This window comes from Hyla sarda, chromosome 1 (assembly GCF_029499605.1).
Source record: "Hyla sarda isolate aHylSar1 chromosome 1, aHylSar1.hap1, whole genome shotgun sequence".
In the NCBI taxonomy this organism is placed as follows: Eukaryota; Metazoa; Chordata; class Amphibia; order Anura; family Hylidae; genus Hyla; species Hyla sarda.
Window position 1 is genome coordinate 144,786,600 of NC_079189.1, and position 21,760 is coordinate 144,808,359.

General features: G+C 42.0%; 1 protein-coding gene across 2 annotated transcripts in view; it reads left to right on the forward strand.

Annotated features, from left to right (window-relative positions):
* LRBA (LPS responsive beige-like anchor protein) overlaps nucleotides 1-21,760 on the forward strand; it is a 713,883-nt gene that overhangs the window by 30,678 nt on the left and 661,445 nt on the right. For both annotated transcript variants that reach the window (XM_056562819.1, XM_056562820.1), the window contains exons 2-6: nucleotides 8,207-8,438; nucleotides 11,399-11,499; nucleotides 12,259-12,354; nucleotides 13,997-14,118; nucleotides 16,661-16,787. In XM_056562819.1, the coding sequence (XP_056418794.1) occupies nucleotides 8,207-8,438; nucleotides 11,399-11,499; nucleotides 12,259-12,354; nucleotides 13,997-14,118; nucleotides 16,661-16,787 (678 nt within the window). The remainder of the gene's footprint in view (nucleotides 1-8,206; nucleotides 8,439-11,398; nucleotides 11,500-12,258; nucleotides 12,355-13,996; nucleotides 14,119-16,660; nucleotides 16,788-21,760) is intronic.

Genomic DNA, 21,760 nt, shown 5'->3' on the forward strand with positions numbered 1-21,760 from the left:
AGGGGTAATAGGAGAAATGACCCCCAAAATGTGTAACCCCATTTCTTCAGAGTATGGAAATACCCCAGGTGTGGACGTCAAGTGCTCTGTTGGCGAACTACAAAGCTCAGAAGTGAAGGAGCTCCATTGAGCTTTTGGAGAGTGAATTTGTTTGCAATGGAAGTCGGGCCATGTGTGTTTACAAAGCCCCCCGTGGTGCCAGAACAGTGAACCCCCCCACACACATGTGACCCCATTTTGGAAAATACACCCCTCACAGAATTTAATAAGGGGTGCAGTGAGTATTTAAACCCCACTGGCGTTTGACAGATCTTTGGATAAGTGTGCTGTGCAAATGAAAAATTACAGTGTAAGGGGGTGTATATGTAGTGTTTTACCCTTTATTATGTGTTAGTGTAGGGTTTTTAGGGTACATTCACACTGGTGGGTTTACAGTGAGTTTCCCCGCTGGGAGAAAGCGCTGCTGCGAAAATTTTGACACCGCTTTAACTTCAAGCAGGAAACTTATTGTAAACTCGCCCGTGTGAATGTACCCTGGTTTACAGGAAGCAGACAAGCGGGTCACATATGACTAGTTCCCTGATACGGGGACAGCGTTGTGGCAGGAAATTCATTCATGCCATGATGTGGGGACTGTGGGGTGAGAAGCTGACAGTGAGGGTGGGAGGGCTATACTAATGAGCAGGGCGGGGAAAGGGAGTGCTAAAGGGGAAAGAAAAAAAATTCCCACAAACAGGGCTGGGCACTGAAAGAGGGGACCGGCTACAAGGCATGCTGGGAGCTGTAGCTTCTGAAGCAAAGGAAAAAATGAAATGGATGCTATACTACATGGACACACTTGTGCAAAGAAAGGAAAAGAAAGACAGAGAGCAAGCACGAGATGAGAGATAAGAAAACCCACCTGCAAGGGTAAGTAGAAACTGAAAACACACATTGGCCACCGGAGTATCCCTTTAAGATGAGCTGTGATTGGCTGATTTGTTTTAGGCAAATTGATAAATCTGGGCCAATTGTTCTTCAGAGTACGCCCACATAGGCAGATTTATTTGCGAATTTAAAGCAAGTTTCCTGCTGTGGATTTGAGCCGTATTAAAATTTGTGCAGTAGAAAATTTGCAGCTGATTACAGCTGTCCCTCAAGTTACAATATTAAAGGGGTATTCCGGGAAAACCTTTTTAATTAATTTTTTTATATATCAACTGGCTCCAGGAAGTTAAACAGATTTGTAAATTACTTCTATTAAAAAATCTTAATCCTTCCAATAATTATCAGCTGCTGAAGTTGAGTTGTTCTTTTCTGTCTGGCAACAGTGCTCTCTGCTGACATCTCTGATTGTCTCAGGAACTGCACAGAGTAGAAGAGGTTGGCTCTTGGGATTTACTTCTACTCTGGACAGTTCCCGAGACAGGTGTCATCAGAGAGCACTTAGAAAAGAACAACTCAACGTCAGCAGCTCATAAGTACTGAAAGGATTAAGATGTTTTAATAGAAGTAATTTACAAATCTGTTTAACTTTCTGGAGCCAGTTGAGATATATATAAAGTTTTTTCCTGGATAACCCCTTTAAGCTTGAAATGAAAACATGATTTTATAGCTTTGCAAACAGCCATCAGCTAATAGACATATTACTCATTGTTACAATTTTTTCCTGGATAACCCCTTTTTTAATCGGTTTCACGATGAACATTGTATGTTGAGACGATAACTCTATGGAAACCTGGTAATTGGTTCTGAAGCCACAAAAATGTCATCCACAAATAGGAAAAAGTGAGGATTAAACAAAAATAGTAGATAACTAATATAGATAAAGCAAATCCTTACATATAAAAGTAATAAAGAGCTACTGGGAGCTGTAATCATTGTCTATGTAGAGAACAGGAGCTTCTTCAGGGTCCTCTACAGAACACGCAATGTCCTAAAAAAGTTAAATGGAGCTGCCCCCTCCTGGAGCAGCAAACCCTGGAACAGGGAAAAAGTAGTACAGAACATGTAGTAACTCCCTGTAGAGTGGGGGGCGCTACCAGCCATTCAGTGCACACACTTCAGGAATACAGGTGTTTTACCAGTGAATGCCCATTCTGATTGGTCGGTTCTTCCAGCCATTGACCTGTTTTACAGATCTGATCTGTCTCTAGCATTGTATGTTGAGTCTGGTTTCAAGTTGCAATGGTCCAGAAAAGGCCATTGTATGTTGAGGTCATTGTAAGTTGAGGGATCACTGTACATTGATATCAATGTAATCTACCCATCAGATCCAACAAAATATATTTTTTTATATCACTCAATACCTAATCCTGACCATGTGCATCTAATTTTTGTGTCTACCACCTTTTATTTTTTTTATTACACTTTTAATTTAGCTCACTAATCTGAATTCCTCTCAAAGGTAGGGGGCGTGGCCTCACTGTGAAGGTCTCCGCCCCCTCCCTCAGTATGCTGTCTGCTCACATCTCCCCTAGCATTAGCAAAACTACAACTCCCAGCTTGTCCTCACTGACAGTAGCGGGACACAATCTGACAGTGGCAGGATTTTTCCTCCAGCTGTGAGCCCTGCACTCACAGCTGTCTATCAAGGAAGTGTGTCCATGACATAGGTGATGACGCGTGGACACAGCACGACTAGTATGTTAGTATGTGTCCAAGCAGGTAGGGGGGGCAGTTATTTGACTGGCTTTTTCAGTATGAAGTACTGAAAATTTTCTAATGAAAGTAATTGCAAAACCTATTGGTTTTCCATGCTTTACAACATATCAAAAGTGTTTGTATCTGACAGTGCCCATTTAAATCTGCCCGTGTAAGCGTACCCTTACACTGTAATTTATATCTTTGGGGGGGGGGGGGGGTGGAGAAGCTTTATGCATTTAAAAACCTCAAAAACACAGCTGTATTAACCCCTTCCCGCAGAATGGCATATATAAACGCCGGGTTGTGCAGGGCGTTCGCGCATCCCGGCGTTTATAAATGACATTCAGTTAACCCGGCGATGCGCAGCATCGCACGGGTTAACTGGCAGAAGTCCCGCTGTTTCCAGCAGGGGACAACTTCTGCTTCACCCCCAGGACCATCCATTGAGGGTCCTGGTCAGCGATCACTGTGATTGGTCCCTGTGGACCAATCACAGTAATCTGGGGTGAAAGTTCAGATCCCCCGCACTGCCAGCCCCTGGAAGTCGGGCAGAACGGGGGACGAAGGCTGCAGGGGCTCGCGGGGACCTGCGGCACACGGGGGGGGAACACGTGGGGACCGGCGGACTTACCTGGAGCATCGGCAGGACCGAGGAGCAGCGGCAGGACCGGCCACGTGGACGAGCAGCGACGGGAACGGCAGGTAAGTATGTAGTCCTCAGAGGCAGCAGTGAAGATCTTCACTGCTGCTTCTAGGAGTCTGAAAACTACAACTCCCAGCATGCCTAGACAGCCTTTGGCTGTCTGGACATGCTGGGAGTTGTAGTTTTGCAACATCTGGAGGGCCCCAGTTTAGAGACCATTGTATAATGGTCTCCAATCTGTGCTCTTCCAGCTGTTGCAAAACTACAACTCCCAGCATGCACTGACTGTCCATGCATGCTGGGAGTTTTAGTTCAGCAACATCTGGCCCTTCAGATGTTGCCGAACTACAACTCCCAGCATGCCCTTCAGCTGTCTGGGCATGCTGGGAGTTGTAGTTTTGCAACAACTGGAGACACACTGGTTGGGAAACATTGTCTGTTTCTAACTCAGTGTTTCCTAACCTGTGTGCCTCCAGCTGTTGCAAAACTATGACTCCCAGCATGCACTAACAGACCATGCATGCTGGGAGTTGTGGTTTTGCAACAGCTGGTGCACCCCCCCCCCCCCCTGTGAATGTACAGGGTACATTCACATGGGCGAGGCTTTTACAGTGGGTTTCTCGCATCTTGAGATGCAGCAAATTTTGCGCTGGGAAACTCGCTGTAATCCCCCACCCATGTGACTGTACCCTAAAAACACTACACTACACGAACACAAAACAAAATAAAAAGTTAAAAACACTACATATACACATACCCCTACACAGCCCCCCTCCCCCAATAAGAACGTCCGGTACACCACTGTTTCCAAAGCAGAGCCTCCAGCTGTTGAAAAACAACAACTCCCAGTATTGTCGGACAGCCGTTGACTGTCCAGGCATGCTGGGAGTTTTGCAACAGCTGGAGGCACCCTGTTTGGGAATCACTGGCGTAGAATACCCCTATGTCCACCCCTATGCAAATCCCTAATTTAGGCCTCAAATGCACATGGCGCTCTCACTTTGGAGCCCTGTCGTATTTCAGGGCAACAGTTTAGGGCCACATATGGGGTATCGCTGTACTCGGGAGAAATTGCGTTACAAGGTTTGGGGGGCTTTTTCTTCTTTAACCCTTCATGAAAAGGAAATGTTGGGGTCTACACCAGAATGTTAGTGTAAAATTTTTTTATTTTTTACACTAACATGCTGATGTTGCCCTATACTTTACATTTTCACAAGAGGTAAAAGGGAAAAAAGCCCCCCAAAATTTGTAACGCATTTTCTCCCGACTACAGAGATACCCCATATGTGAGCGCAAAGTGCTCTGGGGGCGCACAACAAGGCCCAGAAGGGAGAGCGCACCATGTACATTTGAGGTGATTTGCACAGGGGTGGCTGATTGTTACAGCGGTTTTGACAAACGCAAAAAAAACAAAACCCCACATGTGACCCCATTTCGGAAACGACACCCCTCACGGAATGTAATGAGGGGTGCAGTGAGAATTTACCCCCCACAGGTGTCTGACGGATCTTTGGAACAGTGGTCCATGAAAATGAAAACTTGTACAGCCCACTGTTCCAAAGATCTGTCAGACACCAGTGGGGGGCAAATGCTCACTGTACCCCTTGTTACGTTCCTCAAGGGGTCTAGTTTCCAAAATGGTATGCCATGTGTGGTTTTTTTTGCTGTTCTGGCACCTTAGGGGCTTCCTAAATGCGACATGCTCCCCGAGCAAAATTTGCTCTCAAAAAGCCAAATATGACTCCTCTTCTGAGCATTGTAGTTCGCCCATAGTGCACTGCAGGTCAACTTATGGGGTACCTCCATACTCAGAAGAGAAGGGGTTACAAATATTGGGGGGTATTTTCTGCTATTAACCCTTGCAAAAAGGTGAAATTAGGGGGGAAACACACATTTTAGTGGAAATTTTTCTTTATTCTTTTTACATATGCAAAAGTCGTGAAACACCTGTGGGGTAATAAGGCTCACTTTATTCCTTATTACATTCCTCAAGGGGTCTAGTTTCCAAAATGTTATGCCATGTGTTTTTTTTTTTTGCTGTTCTGGCACCATAGGGGCTTCCTAAATGTGACATGCCCCCCGAGCAAAATTTGCTCTCAAAAAGCCAAATATGACTCCTTCTCTTCTGAGCATTGTAGTTCGCCCATAGTGCACTTCAGGTGAACTTATGGGGTACCTCCATACTCAGAAGAGAAGGGGTTAGAAATATTGAGGGGTATTTCCTGCTATTAACCCTTGGAAAAATGTGAAATTTGGGGGGAAACACACATTTTAGTGAAAAAAAAATTTTTTTTTTACATATGCAAAAGTCGTGAAACACCTGTGGGGTATTAAGGCTCACTTTATTCCTTGTTATGTTCCTCAAGGGGTCTAGTTTCCAAAATGGTATGCCATGTGAGGGTTTTTTGCTGTTCTGGCACCATAAGGGCTTCCTAAATGCAACATGCCCCCCAAAAACCATTTCAGAAAAACGTACTCTCCAAAATCCCCTTATCGCTCTTTCCCTTCTGAGCCCTCTACTGCGCCCGCCGAACACTTTACATAGACATATGAGGTATGTGCTTACTCGAGAGAAATCAGGCTACAAATATAAGTATACATTTTCTCCTTTTACCCCTTGTAAAAATTCAAAAATTGGGTCTACAAGAACATGCGAGTGTAAAAAATGAATATTGTGAATTTTCTCCTTCACTTTGCTTCTATTCCTGTGAAACACCTAAAGGGTTAAAATGATGACTGAATGTCATTTTGAATACTTTGGGGGGTGCAGTTTTTATAATGGGGGCTTTTGTGGGGTATTTCTAATAAGAAGACCCTTCAAATCCACTTCAAACCTGAACTGGTCCCTGAAAAATAGTGAGTTTGAAAATTTTGTGAAAAATTGGAAAATTGCTGCTGAACTTTGAAGCCCTCTGGTGTCTTCCAAAGTAAAAACTCGTCACTTTTATGATGCAGACATAAAGTAGACATATTGTATATGTGAATAAAAAATTTTTTTATTTGTAATATCCATTTTCCTTACAAGCAGAGAGCTTCAAAGTTAGAAAAATGGAAAGCAAAGGATGCAAGTTACCACAAAAATTTACCACCATGTTAAAGTAGAATATGTCACGAAAAAACAATCTCGGAATCAGAATGATAACTAAAAGCATTCCAGAGTTATTAATGTTTAAAGTGACAGTGGTCAGATGTGCAAAAAACGCTCTGGTCCTTAAGGCCAAAATGGGCTTGGTCCTGAAGGGGTTAATAGCTGCTTTTTGAGCTGTTACAACAGCTGTTTTCCAGTTGAAGTAAATAGGTCAGACAACAAAAATACATTTTTAATCAAGCACAGAATGCTGGAATAAAAAAGACTTTCTTCCACGGCGGTCTCTGCTGCGGCACCCCAGACATCCGGTGCACGGAGTGAACTTTGCGCCGTGCCAGGTGGCAATACAGGGTGGAGGCTCGTGACATAACGGCAGAGCCCCGCTCGCAACACCGTCACGCCCCCTCCCATAGACTTGACTTGAGGGGGCATGGCCGCCATGTCACGAGCCTCCGGGGCTGCACCCGAAGCTCTAAACGAATGCCGTGTGCAGCAGGGAGATCGCGGGGGTCCCACTGCTGGGGCATAGGGGATAAGGTCGCAAGGTGGGGGGGGGGGGGGGGTACCACTTCAAGTGCTGTGCCAGGAGGATTCCTCCAAAAGAAGAAACAGTGTTCATTTTATCGCCTGAATTGATTCCACGTCAGAACTTTTGCAGTGTGCACAGAGCAGCAGATTAATGGGAGGCTGCCGCAAGTGGAATCTATGCAAAATTTCTTAGTTTAAATTCAGTACAGAATGTCCAAAGTCTGAATGTGAACGAAGGGGAGGTAGGCCATGATGTTTATTTAGCAGGTCATTGGCAAGGAATAGCCCCCTATAATGGCAGTAAATGGGTTAACCTGCATGAATGTGTGATCTATTAGGAATAACATACTTCTGTTTTATTTCTGTTTCATGACAATTTGTTTTGTTATTGGTACAGGGAGTTCTTGGATATCTTTACAACATTTACTATGTTTTTGTTACCTAATATTATAGCTCCAGTTTTCATCATTTTGGCATTGTGCCAGTAAAATAAAAATAAAAGGAAAAAAAAATTTAAATATCTAGATGTGTAATTTTCATGTGGAATGGAAAACTGTGGCATTGCAACCAGTCAGCTTGCTTCTTTAATTTTTAAAAGGTTCTAAAAAAAAAAAAAAAATTAAAGGGCAATCTGATTGGTTGCCATGGGTAAGTGGTCAACTTTTACTCTGCACAAGTTTTGATAAATCTCCCCCAATGTCTGTATTGTCCCTCTGTCCCTTTCCCGTGGTTTTTCTCTGTGATAATTGTCTGTTACTATACTGAGGTTGTGTAATACATAAGGGAATGTATTTATATGATGCAACTACAGGGTATATTCCCACATGAGACTCTACAAGGTGTTATGCATATTGTACATTGATTCTCAGTAGTTTCCTGTTTTGCCTGTAGTACTTGTCTATAGCACCGCATCATGGTATTTAGTTTTTACAATATAAATGTACAGCGGCTTAGGTACTTGCTCCACGGAAATTGTAGTCTGGTCTAATTTAGCAAGATTTTTTTTCTACATAATTTATAAATTAAAAAGCAGAAGTGAAACATTAAAATGTGTGTTTTTGGATTGTTTTCTGTTTCTGGACTTGGTCAGAATGCTAGGAGTTTTTTAGTTGCTCTGGCTTTAAATGTGTTTTATATTCTTTACAAATACTGTTGCAGATTAAACCAAAATGTTTCAGATTGTCGCTGAATGTTTGCAGCTACCTGCTGGAATTGTCATGTGGTGCAAATGATATGACTTTATAGTGAAGAGTCGCAATTTAATTAGTAGATTGTATTTATTTTGTTTGCATTAATCTTCTTTTTATCCATTGTGCTTTCAGCTCGTTGGAGGGCAGTTTGACCTGGAAATGAATTTTATCATTCAAGAAGGAGAAAGCATTATTTGTATGATGGAACTGTTAAACAAATGTGATGTCACCTGCCAAGCAGAAATCTGGAGCATCTTTACTGCCATTCTGAAGAAGAGCATTCGCAATCTTCTAATCTGCAATGATGTTGGCTTGGTTGAACTGGTTTTGAACAGTATTGACAAGGTTGACGGCATGATTGCAGGTAATAACCAGAAATGTTCCTTGTTTCCAGATGGGGGAATATGTAAAGAGTACAGTAAAATGGCAACTAGTATGGCCAACCCCCCACAAAAAAGGTCCCAAAAATGTTCCATGCATATATCTGAGCAGATTGTATGAAATCAGTGTGGTGGCAAACAAGATCCCTAAGGCTCTGTCCTATAATCGTGAAGTCATGTCCAAAAGTTTGAGGCAGACACAGATTTAGGTTTTTACATAGTTTGCTGCTTTAATTATTTTAGATCTTTTTTTAGTCAAATGTTTCTATAGTTACGGAAGTAAAATTAAGGCATTTCACTAGTTTTTTTAAATGTATTGTCAAATACATCAAGTTTGTGCAAATATTTACAGTGCTTGGAATTTATCACAATTTCTGTGCCTTTGTTTGTTCACCCGCTCTTTGAAGATTTGACCACAGGTTCTTAATGTGATTGCGATCTGAAGAGTTTCCTAGTCATGGACCCAAAATTTCAAGTTTTGTTCACGAGCCACTTAGTTATCATTTTGCTAGGTGACAGGGTGCTTCATCATGCTGGTTAAAATCATTGTTCTTAACCCCTTAACGACAATGGACATAAATGTATGTCATGGTGCCGTGGTACTTAGTGAACTATGACGTACATTTACGTTCTGCAATGACCGCAAGCTCCGGACCGGTGCTCGTGTTATGTACAGCAGGTTCCCGCTGCTATCAGCAGCCAGGGACCGCCGGTAATGGCAGACATCAGCGATCGTGCTGATGTCCGCCATTAACCCCTCAGATTCCGTGATCAATACAGATCATGGCATCTGCAGCAGTGCGGTACTTAAAATGGATGCCGGATCGCCTGCAGCGCTGCCGCAGGGATCTGATCCTTCAGCATGGCGGCTGGAGGTCCCCACACCTGCCTCTGGCTGTCTCCTGGGGTCTTCTGCTCTGGTCTGCAGATCAAGCAGACCAGAGCAAAAAATCGCCGATAACACTGATCAGTACTATGCTCTATGCATAGCACTGAACAGTATTAGCAATCAACTGATTGCTATAAATAGTCCCCTATGGGGACATAAAAAAAGTGAAGAAATTAGAAAAATCCCCTCCCCCAATAAAAATGTAAATAGACCCTCTTTCCCATTTTACCCCCAAAAAGCGTAAAAAATAAACATATTTAGTATTGCAGTTTACGTAAATGTCTGAACTATCAAAATATAATGTTAATTATACCGTATGGTGAATGGCGTAAACGTGTAGGAAAAAAAATAAAAAATTGCTGCTTTTATTCCCAAAAATATTAATAAGTGATTAAAAAGTAAAATATAAGCAAAAGTGGTTCCAATAAAAACTACAGGTCACGGCACAAAATTAGCCCTCATACCGCCCCGTATAGGAAATGATTAGAAAGTTATAGGTGGTCAAAATAGGGCAATTTAAAACATACTAATTTTGTTAATAGTTTGAGATTTTTTTTTATGGGGTACAATAATAAAAAAGCATATAACGTGTTTAACCTTTTAATCGTATTGGCCCACAGAATCAAGAAAATGTCATTTTTACCTTAAAGTGTACAGCGTGAAAATTTCATAAATAGCGGTTTTCTTTTCAATTTCCTCACATAAAAATGTTTTTTTGGTTGCACCATAAATTTTATGGTAAAATTAGTGATTTCATTACAAAGTAGGATTGATGACGCAAAAAGCAAGCCCTCATATGGGTCTGTGAATGGAATTATAAGAGTTATGAAGGTAAGGAGGAAAAAACGAAAATGGAAAAATAAAATGGTCCTGGTCCTTAAGGGGTTAATCAAATAGCTCATTGTGAGAAGTTGCTTCTGGAGGATGTTTACATACCCTTATTTATTTGTGGCAGTGTTCTCAGGCAAAATTGTGAGTGAGCCAACTCCCTTGGATGAAAAGCAATTCCATGCATGAATGTTCTGAGGATGATTCACTCTTGGCATGACACAGGATTCATGGTAGTGTTGACTCTTTCTCAAGGGGACGCTGCACTGGATTGAGCCTGTTGGGTAGAAGAGTACACCCAGGAGTTGAACGCTCCCCCAGTGCACCAAATCATATAATTTACATATTTGTGGTTTCCGGCTCAACTTGGATATGGGGCCACGTAGAAGAAAAAAAGATTAACTGCACAGAATCAGCATCATTGGCACTATTACCCCAAGCCAGCATATAAGGCTGGTGACAGATTCCATCTATCCCCTATTCAAAGGATAATGGATAAATGTCTGATTGCAGGGGGTCAGACTGTGATCTTCTGAACAGTGTTACTGCTCTCCTTGTGCACGTAGTGGGGGTTTACCCGCACCCTCTATTCAACTCTATGGGAAGTGACTCCGGTCGGCTCATTTTTGACCCGTATCCAGTTTTGTGATGAGACCTAAAATCGTAGTATACTACTGGAGTCACCGGAGGCTGAAAACGAGGTGTGAATGAAGCCTTACAGTGTTTTGATTCATCCCGAACTTCTCGGCTCTACAGTTGCTGACTTTAGCCTGCATAAATTAGTTTAGCTTTCAGGTATTCTGGCGGGCTGGAAAAGGTGGATACAGTCATAGTCTGAGTCTCATAGGCCTGTATCCACCTTTAACAGCCCACAGAGCACCTGAAAGCTGAACTAATTTATGCAGGCTAAAGTCAGCAACTGCTGAGCCGTGAAGTTTGTGACAAATCGAACCACTGCAACTTTGCTCATCTCTACCGGAGATACTCAACCGCCGTACTTATGTATCTCCAGCTCTCCCATAGAGACGAGTGGAGGGCACGGGCTGACCCCCCCCCCCCCCCCCCTCCCTGTTTGAGGAGAGCAGGAGCACTGCTCAGCGGTCAGACCCCCCGCGATTAGTCCTACATTGACTTCTTCTTTAAGAAAATGGTTTTTATTAAAAATAAGTTATTGAATTGTGCACTATTATCTCGTGAATATATTCTGCTATGCTTTGTTTATTGCAGATCTTTTAGTGGACATGTTGGGCGTGCTAGCAAGTTACAGCATTACCGTCCGTGAGCTAAAGCTATTTTTTAGTAAACTTCAGGGAGAAAAGGGACATTGGGTAAGAGAAATTCCTTCCATAAATTGACAAATTGTAGCCGATTAATGTAGTAATGGCTAATTCCTCTTGCTTTTTATCGCAAATATTTTCCAATTTTTAGTTTATTATATAAATGGTTGTTTATTAATATATATAATTATTATTTAGATCTGTACTGGTTATCAGTCCCTGAATGTTAGAGTGTTCCCATTGATTGACATAGACATAAGCCTTGAAATGTTTATTAGGAAGTTGCAAAACTTTTATTTAGTAATTTAACCATATGAACATAAACTTTAAGAAGTTCCTCAAGTGTATTTTGCTATTTTTGAGGCTGCATAAGGTCTTGCATAGAGTATGAAATTAAGTGGGGTTGTCGCACTACTCTGTCCCACAACTGTAAATATAAAAAGCATACATTGAAGATATAGCTCTCCTGGGTGAGCTTGTTTCCTAGGTAGCCCCATTTTCCAGCTTACTCGCGTAGTTCACTAGATAATAATGCAAAAACAATTATCATTTTACTCCATGCTCCTGGCTCTCTTAGGAACAGTATTCAACCATCCCAAGACACATTGGCTCTTGACATTTATTTTAAATGTTTTTAATTACATTTTTTTTATGTGCATGTTTTATTTTCACATATTTATCATGTTTAGGTGTTTTATAATAATAGTAATAATAATGATTAGTAATATTAATTGCCTATGTTTATCTTAATACTCATATTACTGTTTTCACAATGTTGAATATTATTTTTTTTCCCTTTATTTTCTTTAGCCTCCTCACGCGGTAAAACTTTTGTCCGTGTTAAAGCACATGCCTCAAAAGTATGGTCCTGATGCCTTTTTCAACTTTCCTGGAAAGAGTGCTGCAGTAAGTAGCAAGAGATGAGTTCACCCCGCATGTTCTGAAATGATGTATGATTATTAGCCACACTCCATGTGAAAATACTTAACTGTCCATTATTTTAACATACTGTAGTAGTTGAGATAGTTTGTGTTGATTTTACCTTTATTACCTGGATTGTGTTTACTTGTTTAAGCTATAAAAGCCAATTTTGCTGCTGTTTTGGGAAAAACATAAGACTGCAACATGTGAACAACAAGCAGGCCTCCTATATCCAAAATGCTTCATTGTTACAACTTACATTTTTGTGCTATCCTTTAATTCCCAATAAAAATAAAAATAAAACTAGACACAAAATGCATCAAAATGTGTGTTGTTTTGACACCTTTATTATATATCTTTAAACACTTTTCATTGCTCCCTTCACTGTTGTCACACATTATGTTAAAAGCAGACACACAGGGCTACCCCGCAGCCCTCTATGTGCATTAAGATTTGGAGGTTGGTCCCAGTGTGACGCGCCCACCTCCATACTTTACTGCACACTATTTCTTAGAATCTGCTGTGTCGCTGTATATTGTTTGTATGTTTATGATAACTTATTCTTAATAAAGGTATTTTTAATCAATAAAGTCCATATATGTAGACTTTAAAGGGGTACTTCACCCCTAGACATCTTATCTCCTATCCAAAGGATAGGGGATAAGATGTCAGATCGTGGGGGTCCCGCCACTGGGGACCCCTGAGATCTCGGCTGCGGTACCCCGCTGTCATTACTCGCTCTGTGCGTAATGACGGGCTATACAGGATCTGGAGCATCGTGATGTCACGGCTCTGCCCCTCGTGACATCACGGCCGGCCTCCTCAATACAAGTCTATGGGAGGGGGCGTGGTGGCCGCCATGCCCCCTCCCAAAGACTTGCATTAAGGGGGCAGGCTGTGATGTCACGAGGGGCACTGTGCAGTAATGACAGCGGGGTGCCGCAGCCGAGATCACAGGGGTCCCCAGTGGCGGGACCCCCACGATCTGACATCTTTATTCCCAATTCTTTGAATAGGAGATAAGATTTCTAGGGGCGGAGTACCCCTTTAATCATGTTTGCAATATTTTCTTTTGTAAGAGAGCTATCCTAAAATGTACTTGTGATTCATATTTATTGTAGTAGCTATTTATATGGTGAAGTAAACTATGCAGTTATGCACAGTGGCACAAGCAATAAAAAAAAGAAAGTTGCAACAGCACTCTAGGTCAAAAAATGGAGGCTCTTAGCGCACTTTTTGATCAAAATGTGGCACCCTACCCCTCTCAGACTGGAGGTGGTTTAGTCGGTGGCTGATCCGGCATGTCACACAGTCGGAGGCTATATGCACAGCAGAGCTGAGTTATCATGTTAGGGTCCCGTCCGATGTGGGGCCACCTCTGCGTGGTGGATGGGGGGGACACATTTTGATCAAAAAGTGCGCGAAGAGCCTCCATTTTTTTTTTTTACCTAGAGTGCTGTTGCAACTTTCTTTTTTGTACATTCTGTATTTGCCACAGCAGCGGGCACCTGTGTATTAGGTTGTTGTGCTGGCTATTTTTCCTTTTATTTTTCCTTTTTGTTTTTACAAGCAATAAAAAAAGACTAGATTTAGATTAATACCTGCTGACTCTCTTCTTGAACTGCAGGCCATTGCCTTACCTCCAATTGCAAAATGGCCATATCAGAATGGCTTCACTTTTCACACCTGGTTAAGAATGGATCCAATAAACAACATCAATGTGGACAAGGCAAAACCCTATTTATATTGGTAAGTGTACTTATTGTTTCTACGTACTTATCTTTGGGTTTTATGAGCTAGAAGTTGTAAATTATATTTACTAATGATCTTTTAAAGGGGTTATCCAGGAAAAAACTTTTTTTTTATATATCAACTGGCTCCAGAAAGTTAAACAGATTTGTAAATTACGTCTATTAAAAAATCTTAATCCTTTCAGTACTTATGACCTTCTGAAGTTAAGGTTGTTCTTTTCTGTCAAAGACCTCTCTGATGACACCTGTCTCGGGAAACGCCCAGTTTAGAAGCAACTCCCCATAGCAAACCTCTTCTAAACTGGGCGTTTCCCGAGACAGGTGTCATCAGAGAGCACTTAGACAGAAAAGAACAACCTTAATTTAAGAAGGTCATAAGTACTGAAAGGATTAAGATTTTTTTAATAGAAGTAATTTACAAATCTGTTTAACTTTCTGGAGCCAGTTGAGATATATATATATATATATATATATATATATATATATATATATATATATATATATATATATATATATATTTATATATATATATATTTATATATATATATTTATATATATATATATTTATATATATATATATTTATATATATATATATTTATATATATATATATTTATATATATATATATATTTATATATATATTTATATATATATATTCAGAGAGAGAGAGAAATATATAAATGTATATATATAAAGTTTTTTCCTGGAATACCCCTTTAATATAGGTATTGCCATACCATGCATAACACATTTCTAAGCCTATAAAGGAGTAGTCCAGTTTAGGGGATATGTGTTAGACTGCGCATTTTCAGACTGCTGGGAACCCCCCGCGATCTCCTGCATGGCGCCCTGGCTCTCCGCCTTCACCAAGCTCTGTTGATCACCGCGCGAAGTGGTGGTTGACACGCCTCCTCCATGCATCTCTATCAGAGAGATGGAGATACCCGACTACAGCGTTTCGGCAATCCCATAGAGCTGAATAAAGGGTGCATGCCAAACGCCACACTTTGCAGGAGGACAGCCGGGCACTGGGCAGGAGATCGCAGGAGGTCCCAGCGGTCGGACCCCCTGAGAGCTGACAATTATTCCCTATCCTTTGGATAGGGGATATTTTTTTCTAGGCTGTATAACATGTTTAAGGCGGACCGGTCAGGAGGTTTCAGGGTATAAAATAAGGGCATGACCGTATAGGACTTTTGACCCTGAATCTTTACATATCTCTAATTATAAAATTGACCCCTCCAGTACAGAGATGTCAGAGTTTTAAAAAGATATATTCAGACACTAAGTTATACTGTAATCCTGTGCAAGTGCGGTAGAGCAATGGGGCTTTCTGTCACAAGAGTGTGCACTGTTCTCCTTGCTCCCTTAGGCTATATTCACATGTCAGAATTTCCTTGCAGAATTCCTCATCAAAATTCTGCACGGTAATTCTGCAGCAGCAGTTGAAAGTTGAGTTCAATAGGATTCTGCTGTGCTGTGCACATGGGGGAATTTCCACGTCAAATGTTTCTGGTGTGGAAATTCTGATTCGGCTGTCCTCAGAAAGAATGAACATGTCCATTTTTTCTGAGGACTCTGCATAGAATGCATTGCTGTCTGAGACGGCACATTCCATGTGGACGTTCTGCTTCAGAAGCTGCTCTGCACTGACAAGTCAAACAAACGCAGAACATGCCTAAGGATGCTGGGAGGTTGCTTTTCTGCACATGCGCTGCTTTGTTGCTCTACGGCGCTTGCACAGGATTACAGGTGAGATACAGGGATCATAGTACAGCCTAGTGGCTGTTAATAATGAGACTAGAGGAGGTGACCTGCACACAGAGGGGAGGGACTAAGTGGTGAAGGAGCTGAATTGTGCTCTTTTGACCAGGGGGATGGGACACCCAGTGGGCTTCAAAGCTTATTTTGCATATCTTTTTAAACTCTGACATCTCAGAACTGTAGGTATGAATGAACTAATGAGCTTTATGTATGGGTTCTGGGTCAAAGCTTTATGCAGCCATGCCCTTACTTTATACCCTAAAAACCTACTGACAGGTCTGCTATAAGTGATTAGTTATTAAAATTATTGATAAATTCTATCATCTAATATTATGCTATCACTAATATTCCTCTAAAAACCTAACATACTCTTGTGTTGATGTCTCTGCTCTATGGAATGGCATATAAAGTCCAATTCTTGTGTTTCTGCTTCCGTCATATTTATAAACTGCCAAAGTAAACATTTACAACTGAAAGGATTACACAGATTGATCTGTTTGGCAGAGCTCCATGACATCTGAGTGATCCCAGTAAGATGTTGTCCTGGTAATGTGTTGGCTGTAATGGGAGCAAACCACAACCATAAACGGTTGTTTCATGTTCTGTCCAGAACCTTCAACAGCCTATTTCTTTAAGGGTAGCAAAGTATTGCTAGCACAGAGGACAAAGATTTAGCTGAACGGTTAAAAATATGTGGCATGCCTTTGTATTACTGCCTAATACATTATTATTATTATTATTATTAAATTATTATTTAATTTTTAATTTTTTTAAAGCTTTAGAACAAACAAAGGACTTGGTTATTCTGCCCATTTTGTTGGCGGTTGTTTGATTGTAACATCCATAAAGTCCAAAGGAAAAGGCTTTCAGCACTGTGTGAAGTACGATTTCAAGCCTCAAAAGGTATGAAGTATTGGTTTATTTCTAGGTCCTATTCAGTTTGTATTCCTTTAGGATGCTTTCATGTTGCTTTTTGGCTTCCTTTCACATTTGAAGTTGAATTAAGAACTAGAATCTACGTCTCCCACTAGGGCCATACACTGGGAAAGCAGCTCCTGGATCCATAGACCCCTATGGGCCTGAGTGTCCTCTTACCATAGGTGTTGTTTTTCTTCTGTATAGGAATCGCAGCCTGCTGTGTATTGTGAATAATAGTCTAATATTGGCCAATATGCACTTTTTTTTATGCAACTGTATGACATACCGTAGTGTACATTTCAGTTTTATACTTAGAGGATGCATCAAAAATGTTCCTGGCATATGCAATGAATGTAGTGAAACAAAACTATCTGAACAGAGCTACATGCAATAAATACAAAGGACTTCTGTTAAATATTGGCCTATAAAAAAGTTGCACTGTTCTTGTTTGTCTTTTTGTTGCCCTTCAGCTACACATTTGAAGAGGCAGAGGTGTAAAGACTTAAAGGAAATGTATAGAATGTCTGTAGACTTTCTGAGTGCCCATACACTGCTTGCTCTGCTTTCTGAATGTTCCCAACAGATTTATTGTCAAAGCAAAATACTGATATCATGTGTGCAATTTGGCACCAGGTGTTCTATAATATCCTGTAATGGTGCAACAAAAAAACTACCTAATACACTAAACAACAAGTAGACTGTTAGTAAATCTGACACCATGTGGAAGCAAAATCCTACCTAGGAATTAAAAAAAAAAAAAAACAATCTTGGTAAATCTGGGCCATTATGTTGACTTTTTAACCCCACCAGGACCAAGGGCGTACAGGTACACCCTTGCATCCTGGGACTTAAGGACCAAGGGCATTCCTGTACGACTGTGGGAATTCCAGTCCACGACTCTCGCCCGGCGGGGACCGGATCGGGATGCCTGGTGAAATCGTTCAGCAGGGACCCCCGTGCAAACTCCTGGGTGGGTCCTGAGACCCCCGTGTTGGCAATCGTCGGTCAATTCAGACCAGCGATTTGCATAGATTCCGGGTCAATCAGGTCTCCAGTGACTCAGAAAAAAAAGGGCAAATGGGGCTGTCCGAGACAGCCCCATTTACCCTTATCCAGCAGGAGAGAGGTGGCACGGGTGGCACCTCACAATCACGTGATTGATCGGTCGGAACGATCGACCAATAACTACCCTGCTGGGTGGTGATCGGGGTGGTGATCAGGGCAGTGATCAGGGTCGGTGGGGGTCCTCTCAGGAGCACCAGGAGTGGTGGCAGGTGGCAAGATACAGCATGAGGTGAGGCCTGTTCACCTCCTGCTGTTGCTTAACAACAACTCTCAGCATGCACAGCCAAAGGACATGCTGGGAGTTGTAGTTTTGCAACAGCTGGAGGCACATTTTTCCTTTAATAAAGTGTGTATCCAGCTGTTGCATAACTACAACTCCCAGCATGCACGGACAGCCGAAGGGCATGCTGGGAGTTGTAGCAGTGTGCCTCCAGCTGTTGCAAAACTACAACTCTCAGCATGCCCTTCGGCTGTCAATGCATGCTGAGAGTTGCAGTTCTGCAACAGCTAAAGGCACACTGGTTGTGAAACAGATTTTGTGTCCTAACTCGGTGTTTCGCAACCAGTGTGCCTCCAGCTGTTGCAAAACTACAACTCCCAGCATGCACTGAGAGACCGTACATGCTGGGAGTTCTAGTTTTGCAACCGCTGGAGGCACACTGGTTGCGAAATACTGAGTTATGTAACAAACTTTGTGTTTCGCAACCAATGTGCCTCCAGCTGTTTCACAACTACACCTTCCAGCATGTATGGTCTGTCACTGCATGCTGGGAGTTGTAGTTTTTGCAACAGCTGAAGGTTTGTACATTCACACAGGCAGGGGTTTACAGCAAGTTTTCTGCTGCAAGTTTGAGATACGGAAAATTCTCCGCCGCAGCTCAAACTGTCAGTGAGAAACTCACTGTAAACCCCCGCCCGTGTGAATGTACCCTTAAAACACTACACTACACCGACACAAAATAAAAAGTAAGACACTATATAAACAATCCTTAGTCTTCTCTCCAGTATTTTGGTGACGGATGCAAAACCTCAAATTAGGCTTCAAATGCGCACGGCGCTCTCTCGCTTTGGAGCCCTGTTGTATTTCAAGGCAACAGTTTAGTGCCACTTGTGGGGCATTTCCTTACTCTGGAGAAATTGTTAGAAATTTTGGGGGGCTTTTTTCTCCTTTTACCCCTCATGAAAAGGTAAAGTTGGGTTCTACACCAGCATTTTAGTGTAAAAAAATAAATAAAAATTGACAGTAACATGCTGGTGTTGCCCCATACTTTTACTCTTCACAAGCGGTAAAAGGAAAAAAAAAAGATCCCCCAAAATTTGTAACGCATTTTCTCTTGAGTACGTAAATAGAGATTTATCAAAACCTGTCCAGAGGAAAAGTTGCTGAGTTGCCCATAGCAACCAATCAGATCCCTTCTTTCATTTTTCACAGGCCATTTCATAAATGAAAGAAGCAATCTGGTTGCTATGGGCAACTGGTCAACTTTACCTCTGCACAGGTTTTGATAAATCTCCCCCAATATGTGGACGCAAAATGCTCTGCGGGCGCACAACATGGCTCAGAAGGGAGAGCGCACCATTTATATTTGAGGCCTAAATTGGTGATTTGCACAGGGGTGGCTGATTTTACTGTGGTTCTGACATAAACACAAAAAAATAAATACCCATATGTGACCCCATTTTGGAAACTACACCCCTCATGGAACATAACAAGGGGTATAGTGAGCCTTAACACCCCACAGGTGTTTGACGAATTTTCATTAAAGTTGGATGTGAAAATGCTGATGTTAGCCTACATTACCCTACATGGTGTGGAAATACCCCATATGTGGATGTGAATGTGCACTGCAGGCAAACTACAATGCTCACAAGAGAAGGAGCGCCATTAGGCTTTTGGAGAGAGAGAGTGTGTCCGAAATTGAAGGCAATGTGTGTTTACAATGCCCCATGGTGCCAGAACAGGGGAACCCTCCCACATGTGACCTCATTTTAGAAACTACACCCCTCACTGAATGTAATAAGGGGTGCAGTGAGCATTTACGCCCCACAGGTGTCTGACAGATTTTTGGAACAGTGGTCCGTGAAAATGAAAAATTAAATTTTTCATTTGCACAGCCCACTGTTCCAAAGATCTGTCAAATGCCAGTGGGGTGTAAATGCTCACTGCACCCCTTATTAAATTCTGTGAGGGGTGTAGTTTCCAAAATGGGGTCACATGTGGGGGGGTCTACTGTTCTGGCACCATGGGGACTTTGTAAACGCACATGGCCCCCGACTTCAATTCCAAACTAATTCTCTCTCTAAAAGCTCAGTGGCGCTCCTCCTCTTCTGAGCATTGTAGTTTGCCCGCAGAGCACTTTACATCCACATACAGGGTATATCCATAGTCAGAAGAAATGGGGGTTACAAATTTTGGGAGGCTTTTTCTCTATAACCATTTGGGAAAATGAAAAATGTGGGCCTTTTTTTTTTTTTTTTTGCTCTTCTGGCACCATAGGGGTGCCTAAATGTGATATGCCCCCCAAAAACCATTTCGGAAAAACTCACTCTCCAAAATCCCATTGTCCCTCCTTCCCTTCTGAGCCCTCTACTGCACACACCGAATATTTTACATACACATATGAGGTATTTCCTTACTTGATAGAAATTGGGTCACAAATTTTGGGGGGGATTTCTCTCCTTTTACCCCTTGTAAAAAATCTAAAACTGGGTCTACAAGAACATGTGAGTGTAAAAAAAATGAAGATTTTGACTTTTCTCCTTCACTTTGCTGCTATTCCTGTGAAACACCTAAAGGGTTAACACCCTTTCTGAATGTCATTTTGAATACTTTGAGGGGTACAGTTTTTATAATGGGGTCATTTGTGGGGTATTTATAATATGGAGGCCCTTCAAATCCACTTCAAAACAGAACAGGTCCCTGAAAAATCCCCATTTTGAAAATTTTGTGAAGAATTTGAAAATTGCTGCTGAACTTTGAAGCCCTCTGTCTTTGTCTTCCAAAAGTAAAAACATGTCGACATTAGGATGTAAACATAAAGTAGACGTATTGTATATGTGAATCAATATATCATTTTTTTGGTATGTCTATTTTCCTTATAAGCAGAGTGCTTCAAAGTTATAAAAATGCTAAATTTTCATGAAATTTGGGAATTTTTCACCAAGAAATGATGCAAGTATCGACGAAAATTTACCACTGTTTAAGTAGAATATGTCATGAAAAAACAATCTTTGAATCAAATTCATAAGTAAAAGCATCCCAGAGTTATTAATGCTCAAAGGGGTACTCCGCCCCAGACATCTTATCCCCTATCCAAAGGATAGGGGATAAGATGTCAGATCGCCGGGGTCCCGCCGCTGCAGCACCCCGCTATCATAACTGCACAGAAAACGCTTCCTCTGTGCGTAATGAGCAGCGATACAGGGGCCGGAGCATTGTTACGTCCCCGCTCCGCCCCCCTCATGATCGCGGCCCGCCCGCGCATTACAAGTCTATAGTCGGCCATCACGCCCCTCCAATAGACTTGCATTAAGGGGGCGGGCCATGACGTCACGAGGGGGCGGATCCGTGATGTCACAATGCTCCGGCCCCTGTATCGCCGGTCATTACGCACAGAACTAGCGTGCTCTGTGCAGTAATAATAGCAGGATGCCGCAGCCGAGATCCCGGGGGTCCCCAGCAGCCAGGACCATGGCGGTGTGAAATCTTATCCCCTATCCTTTGGATAGGGGATAAGATGTCTAGGGGCGGAGTACCCCTTTAAAGTGACAGTGGTCAGATGTGCAAAAAATGCTCTGGTCCTTAAGGTGAAAACGGGCTTGGTCCTTAAGGGGTTAAGCCCTCAAAACCTACAAAATCTAGCAGCAGCACACATTGTGTGTCAGCAACCATA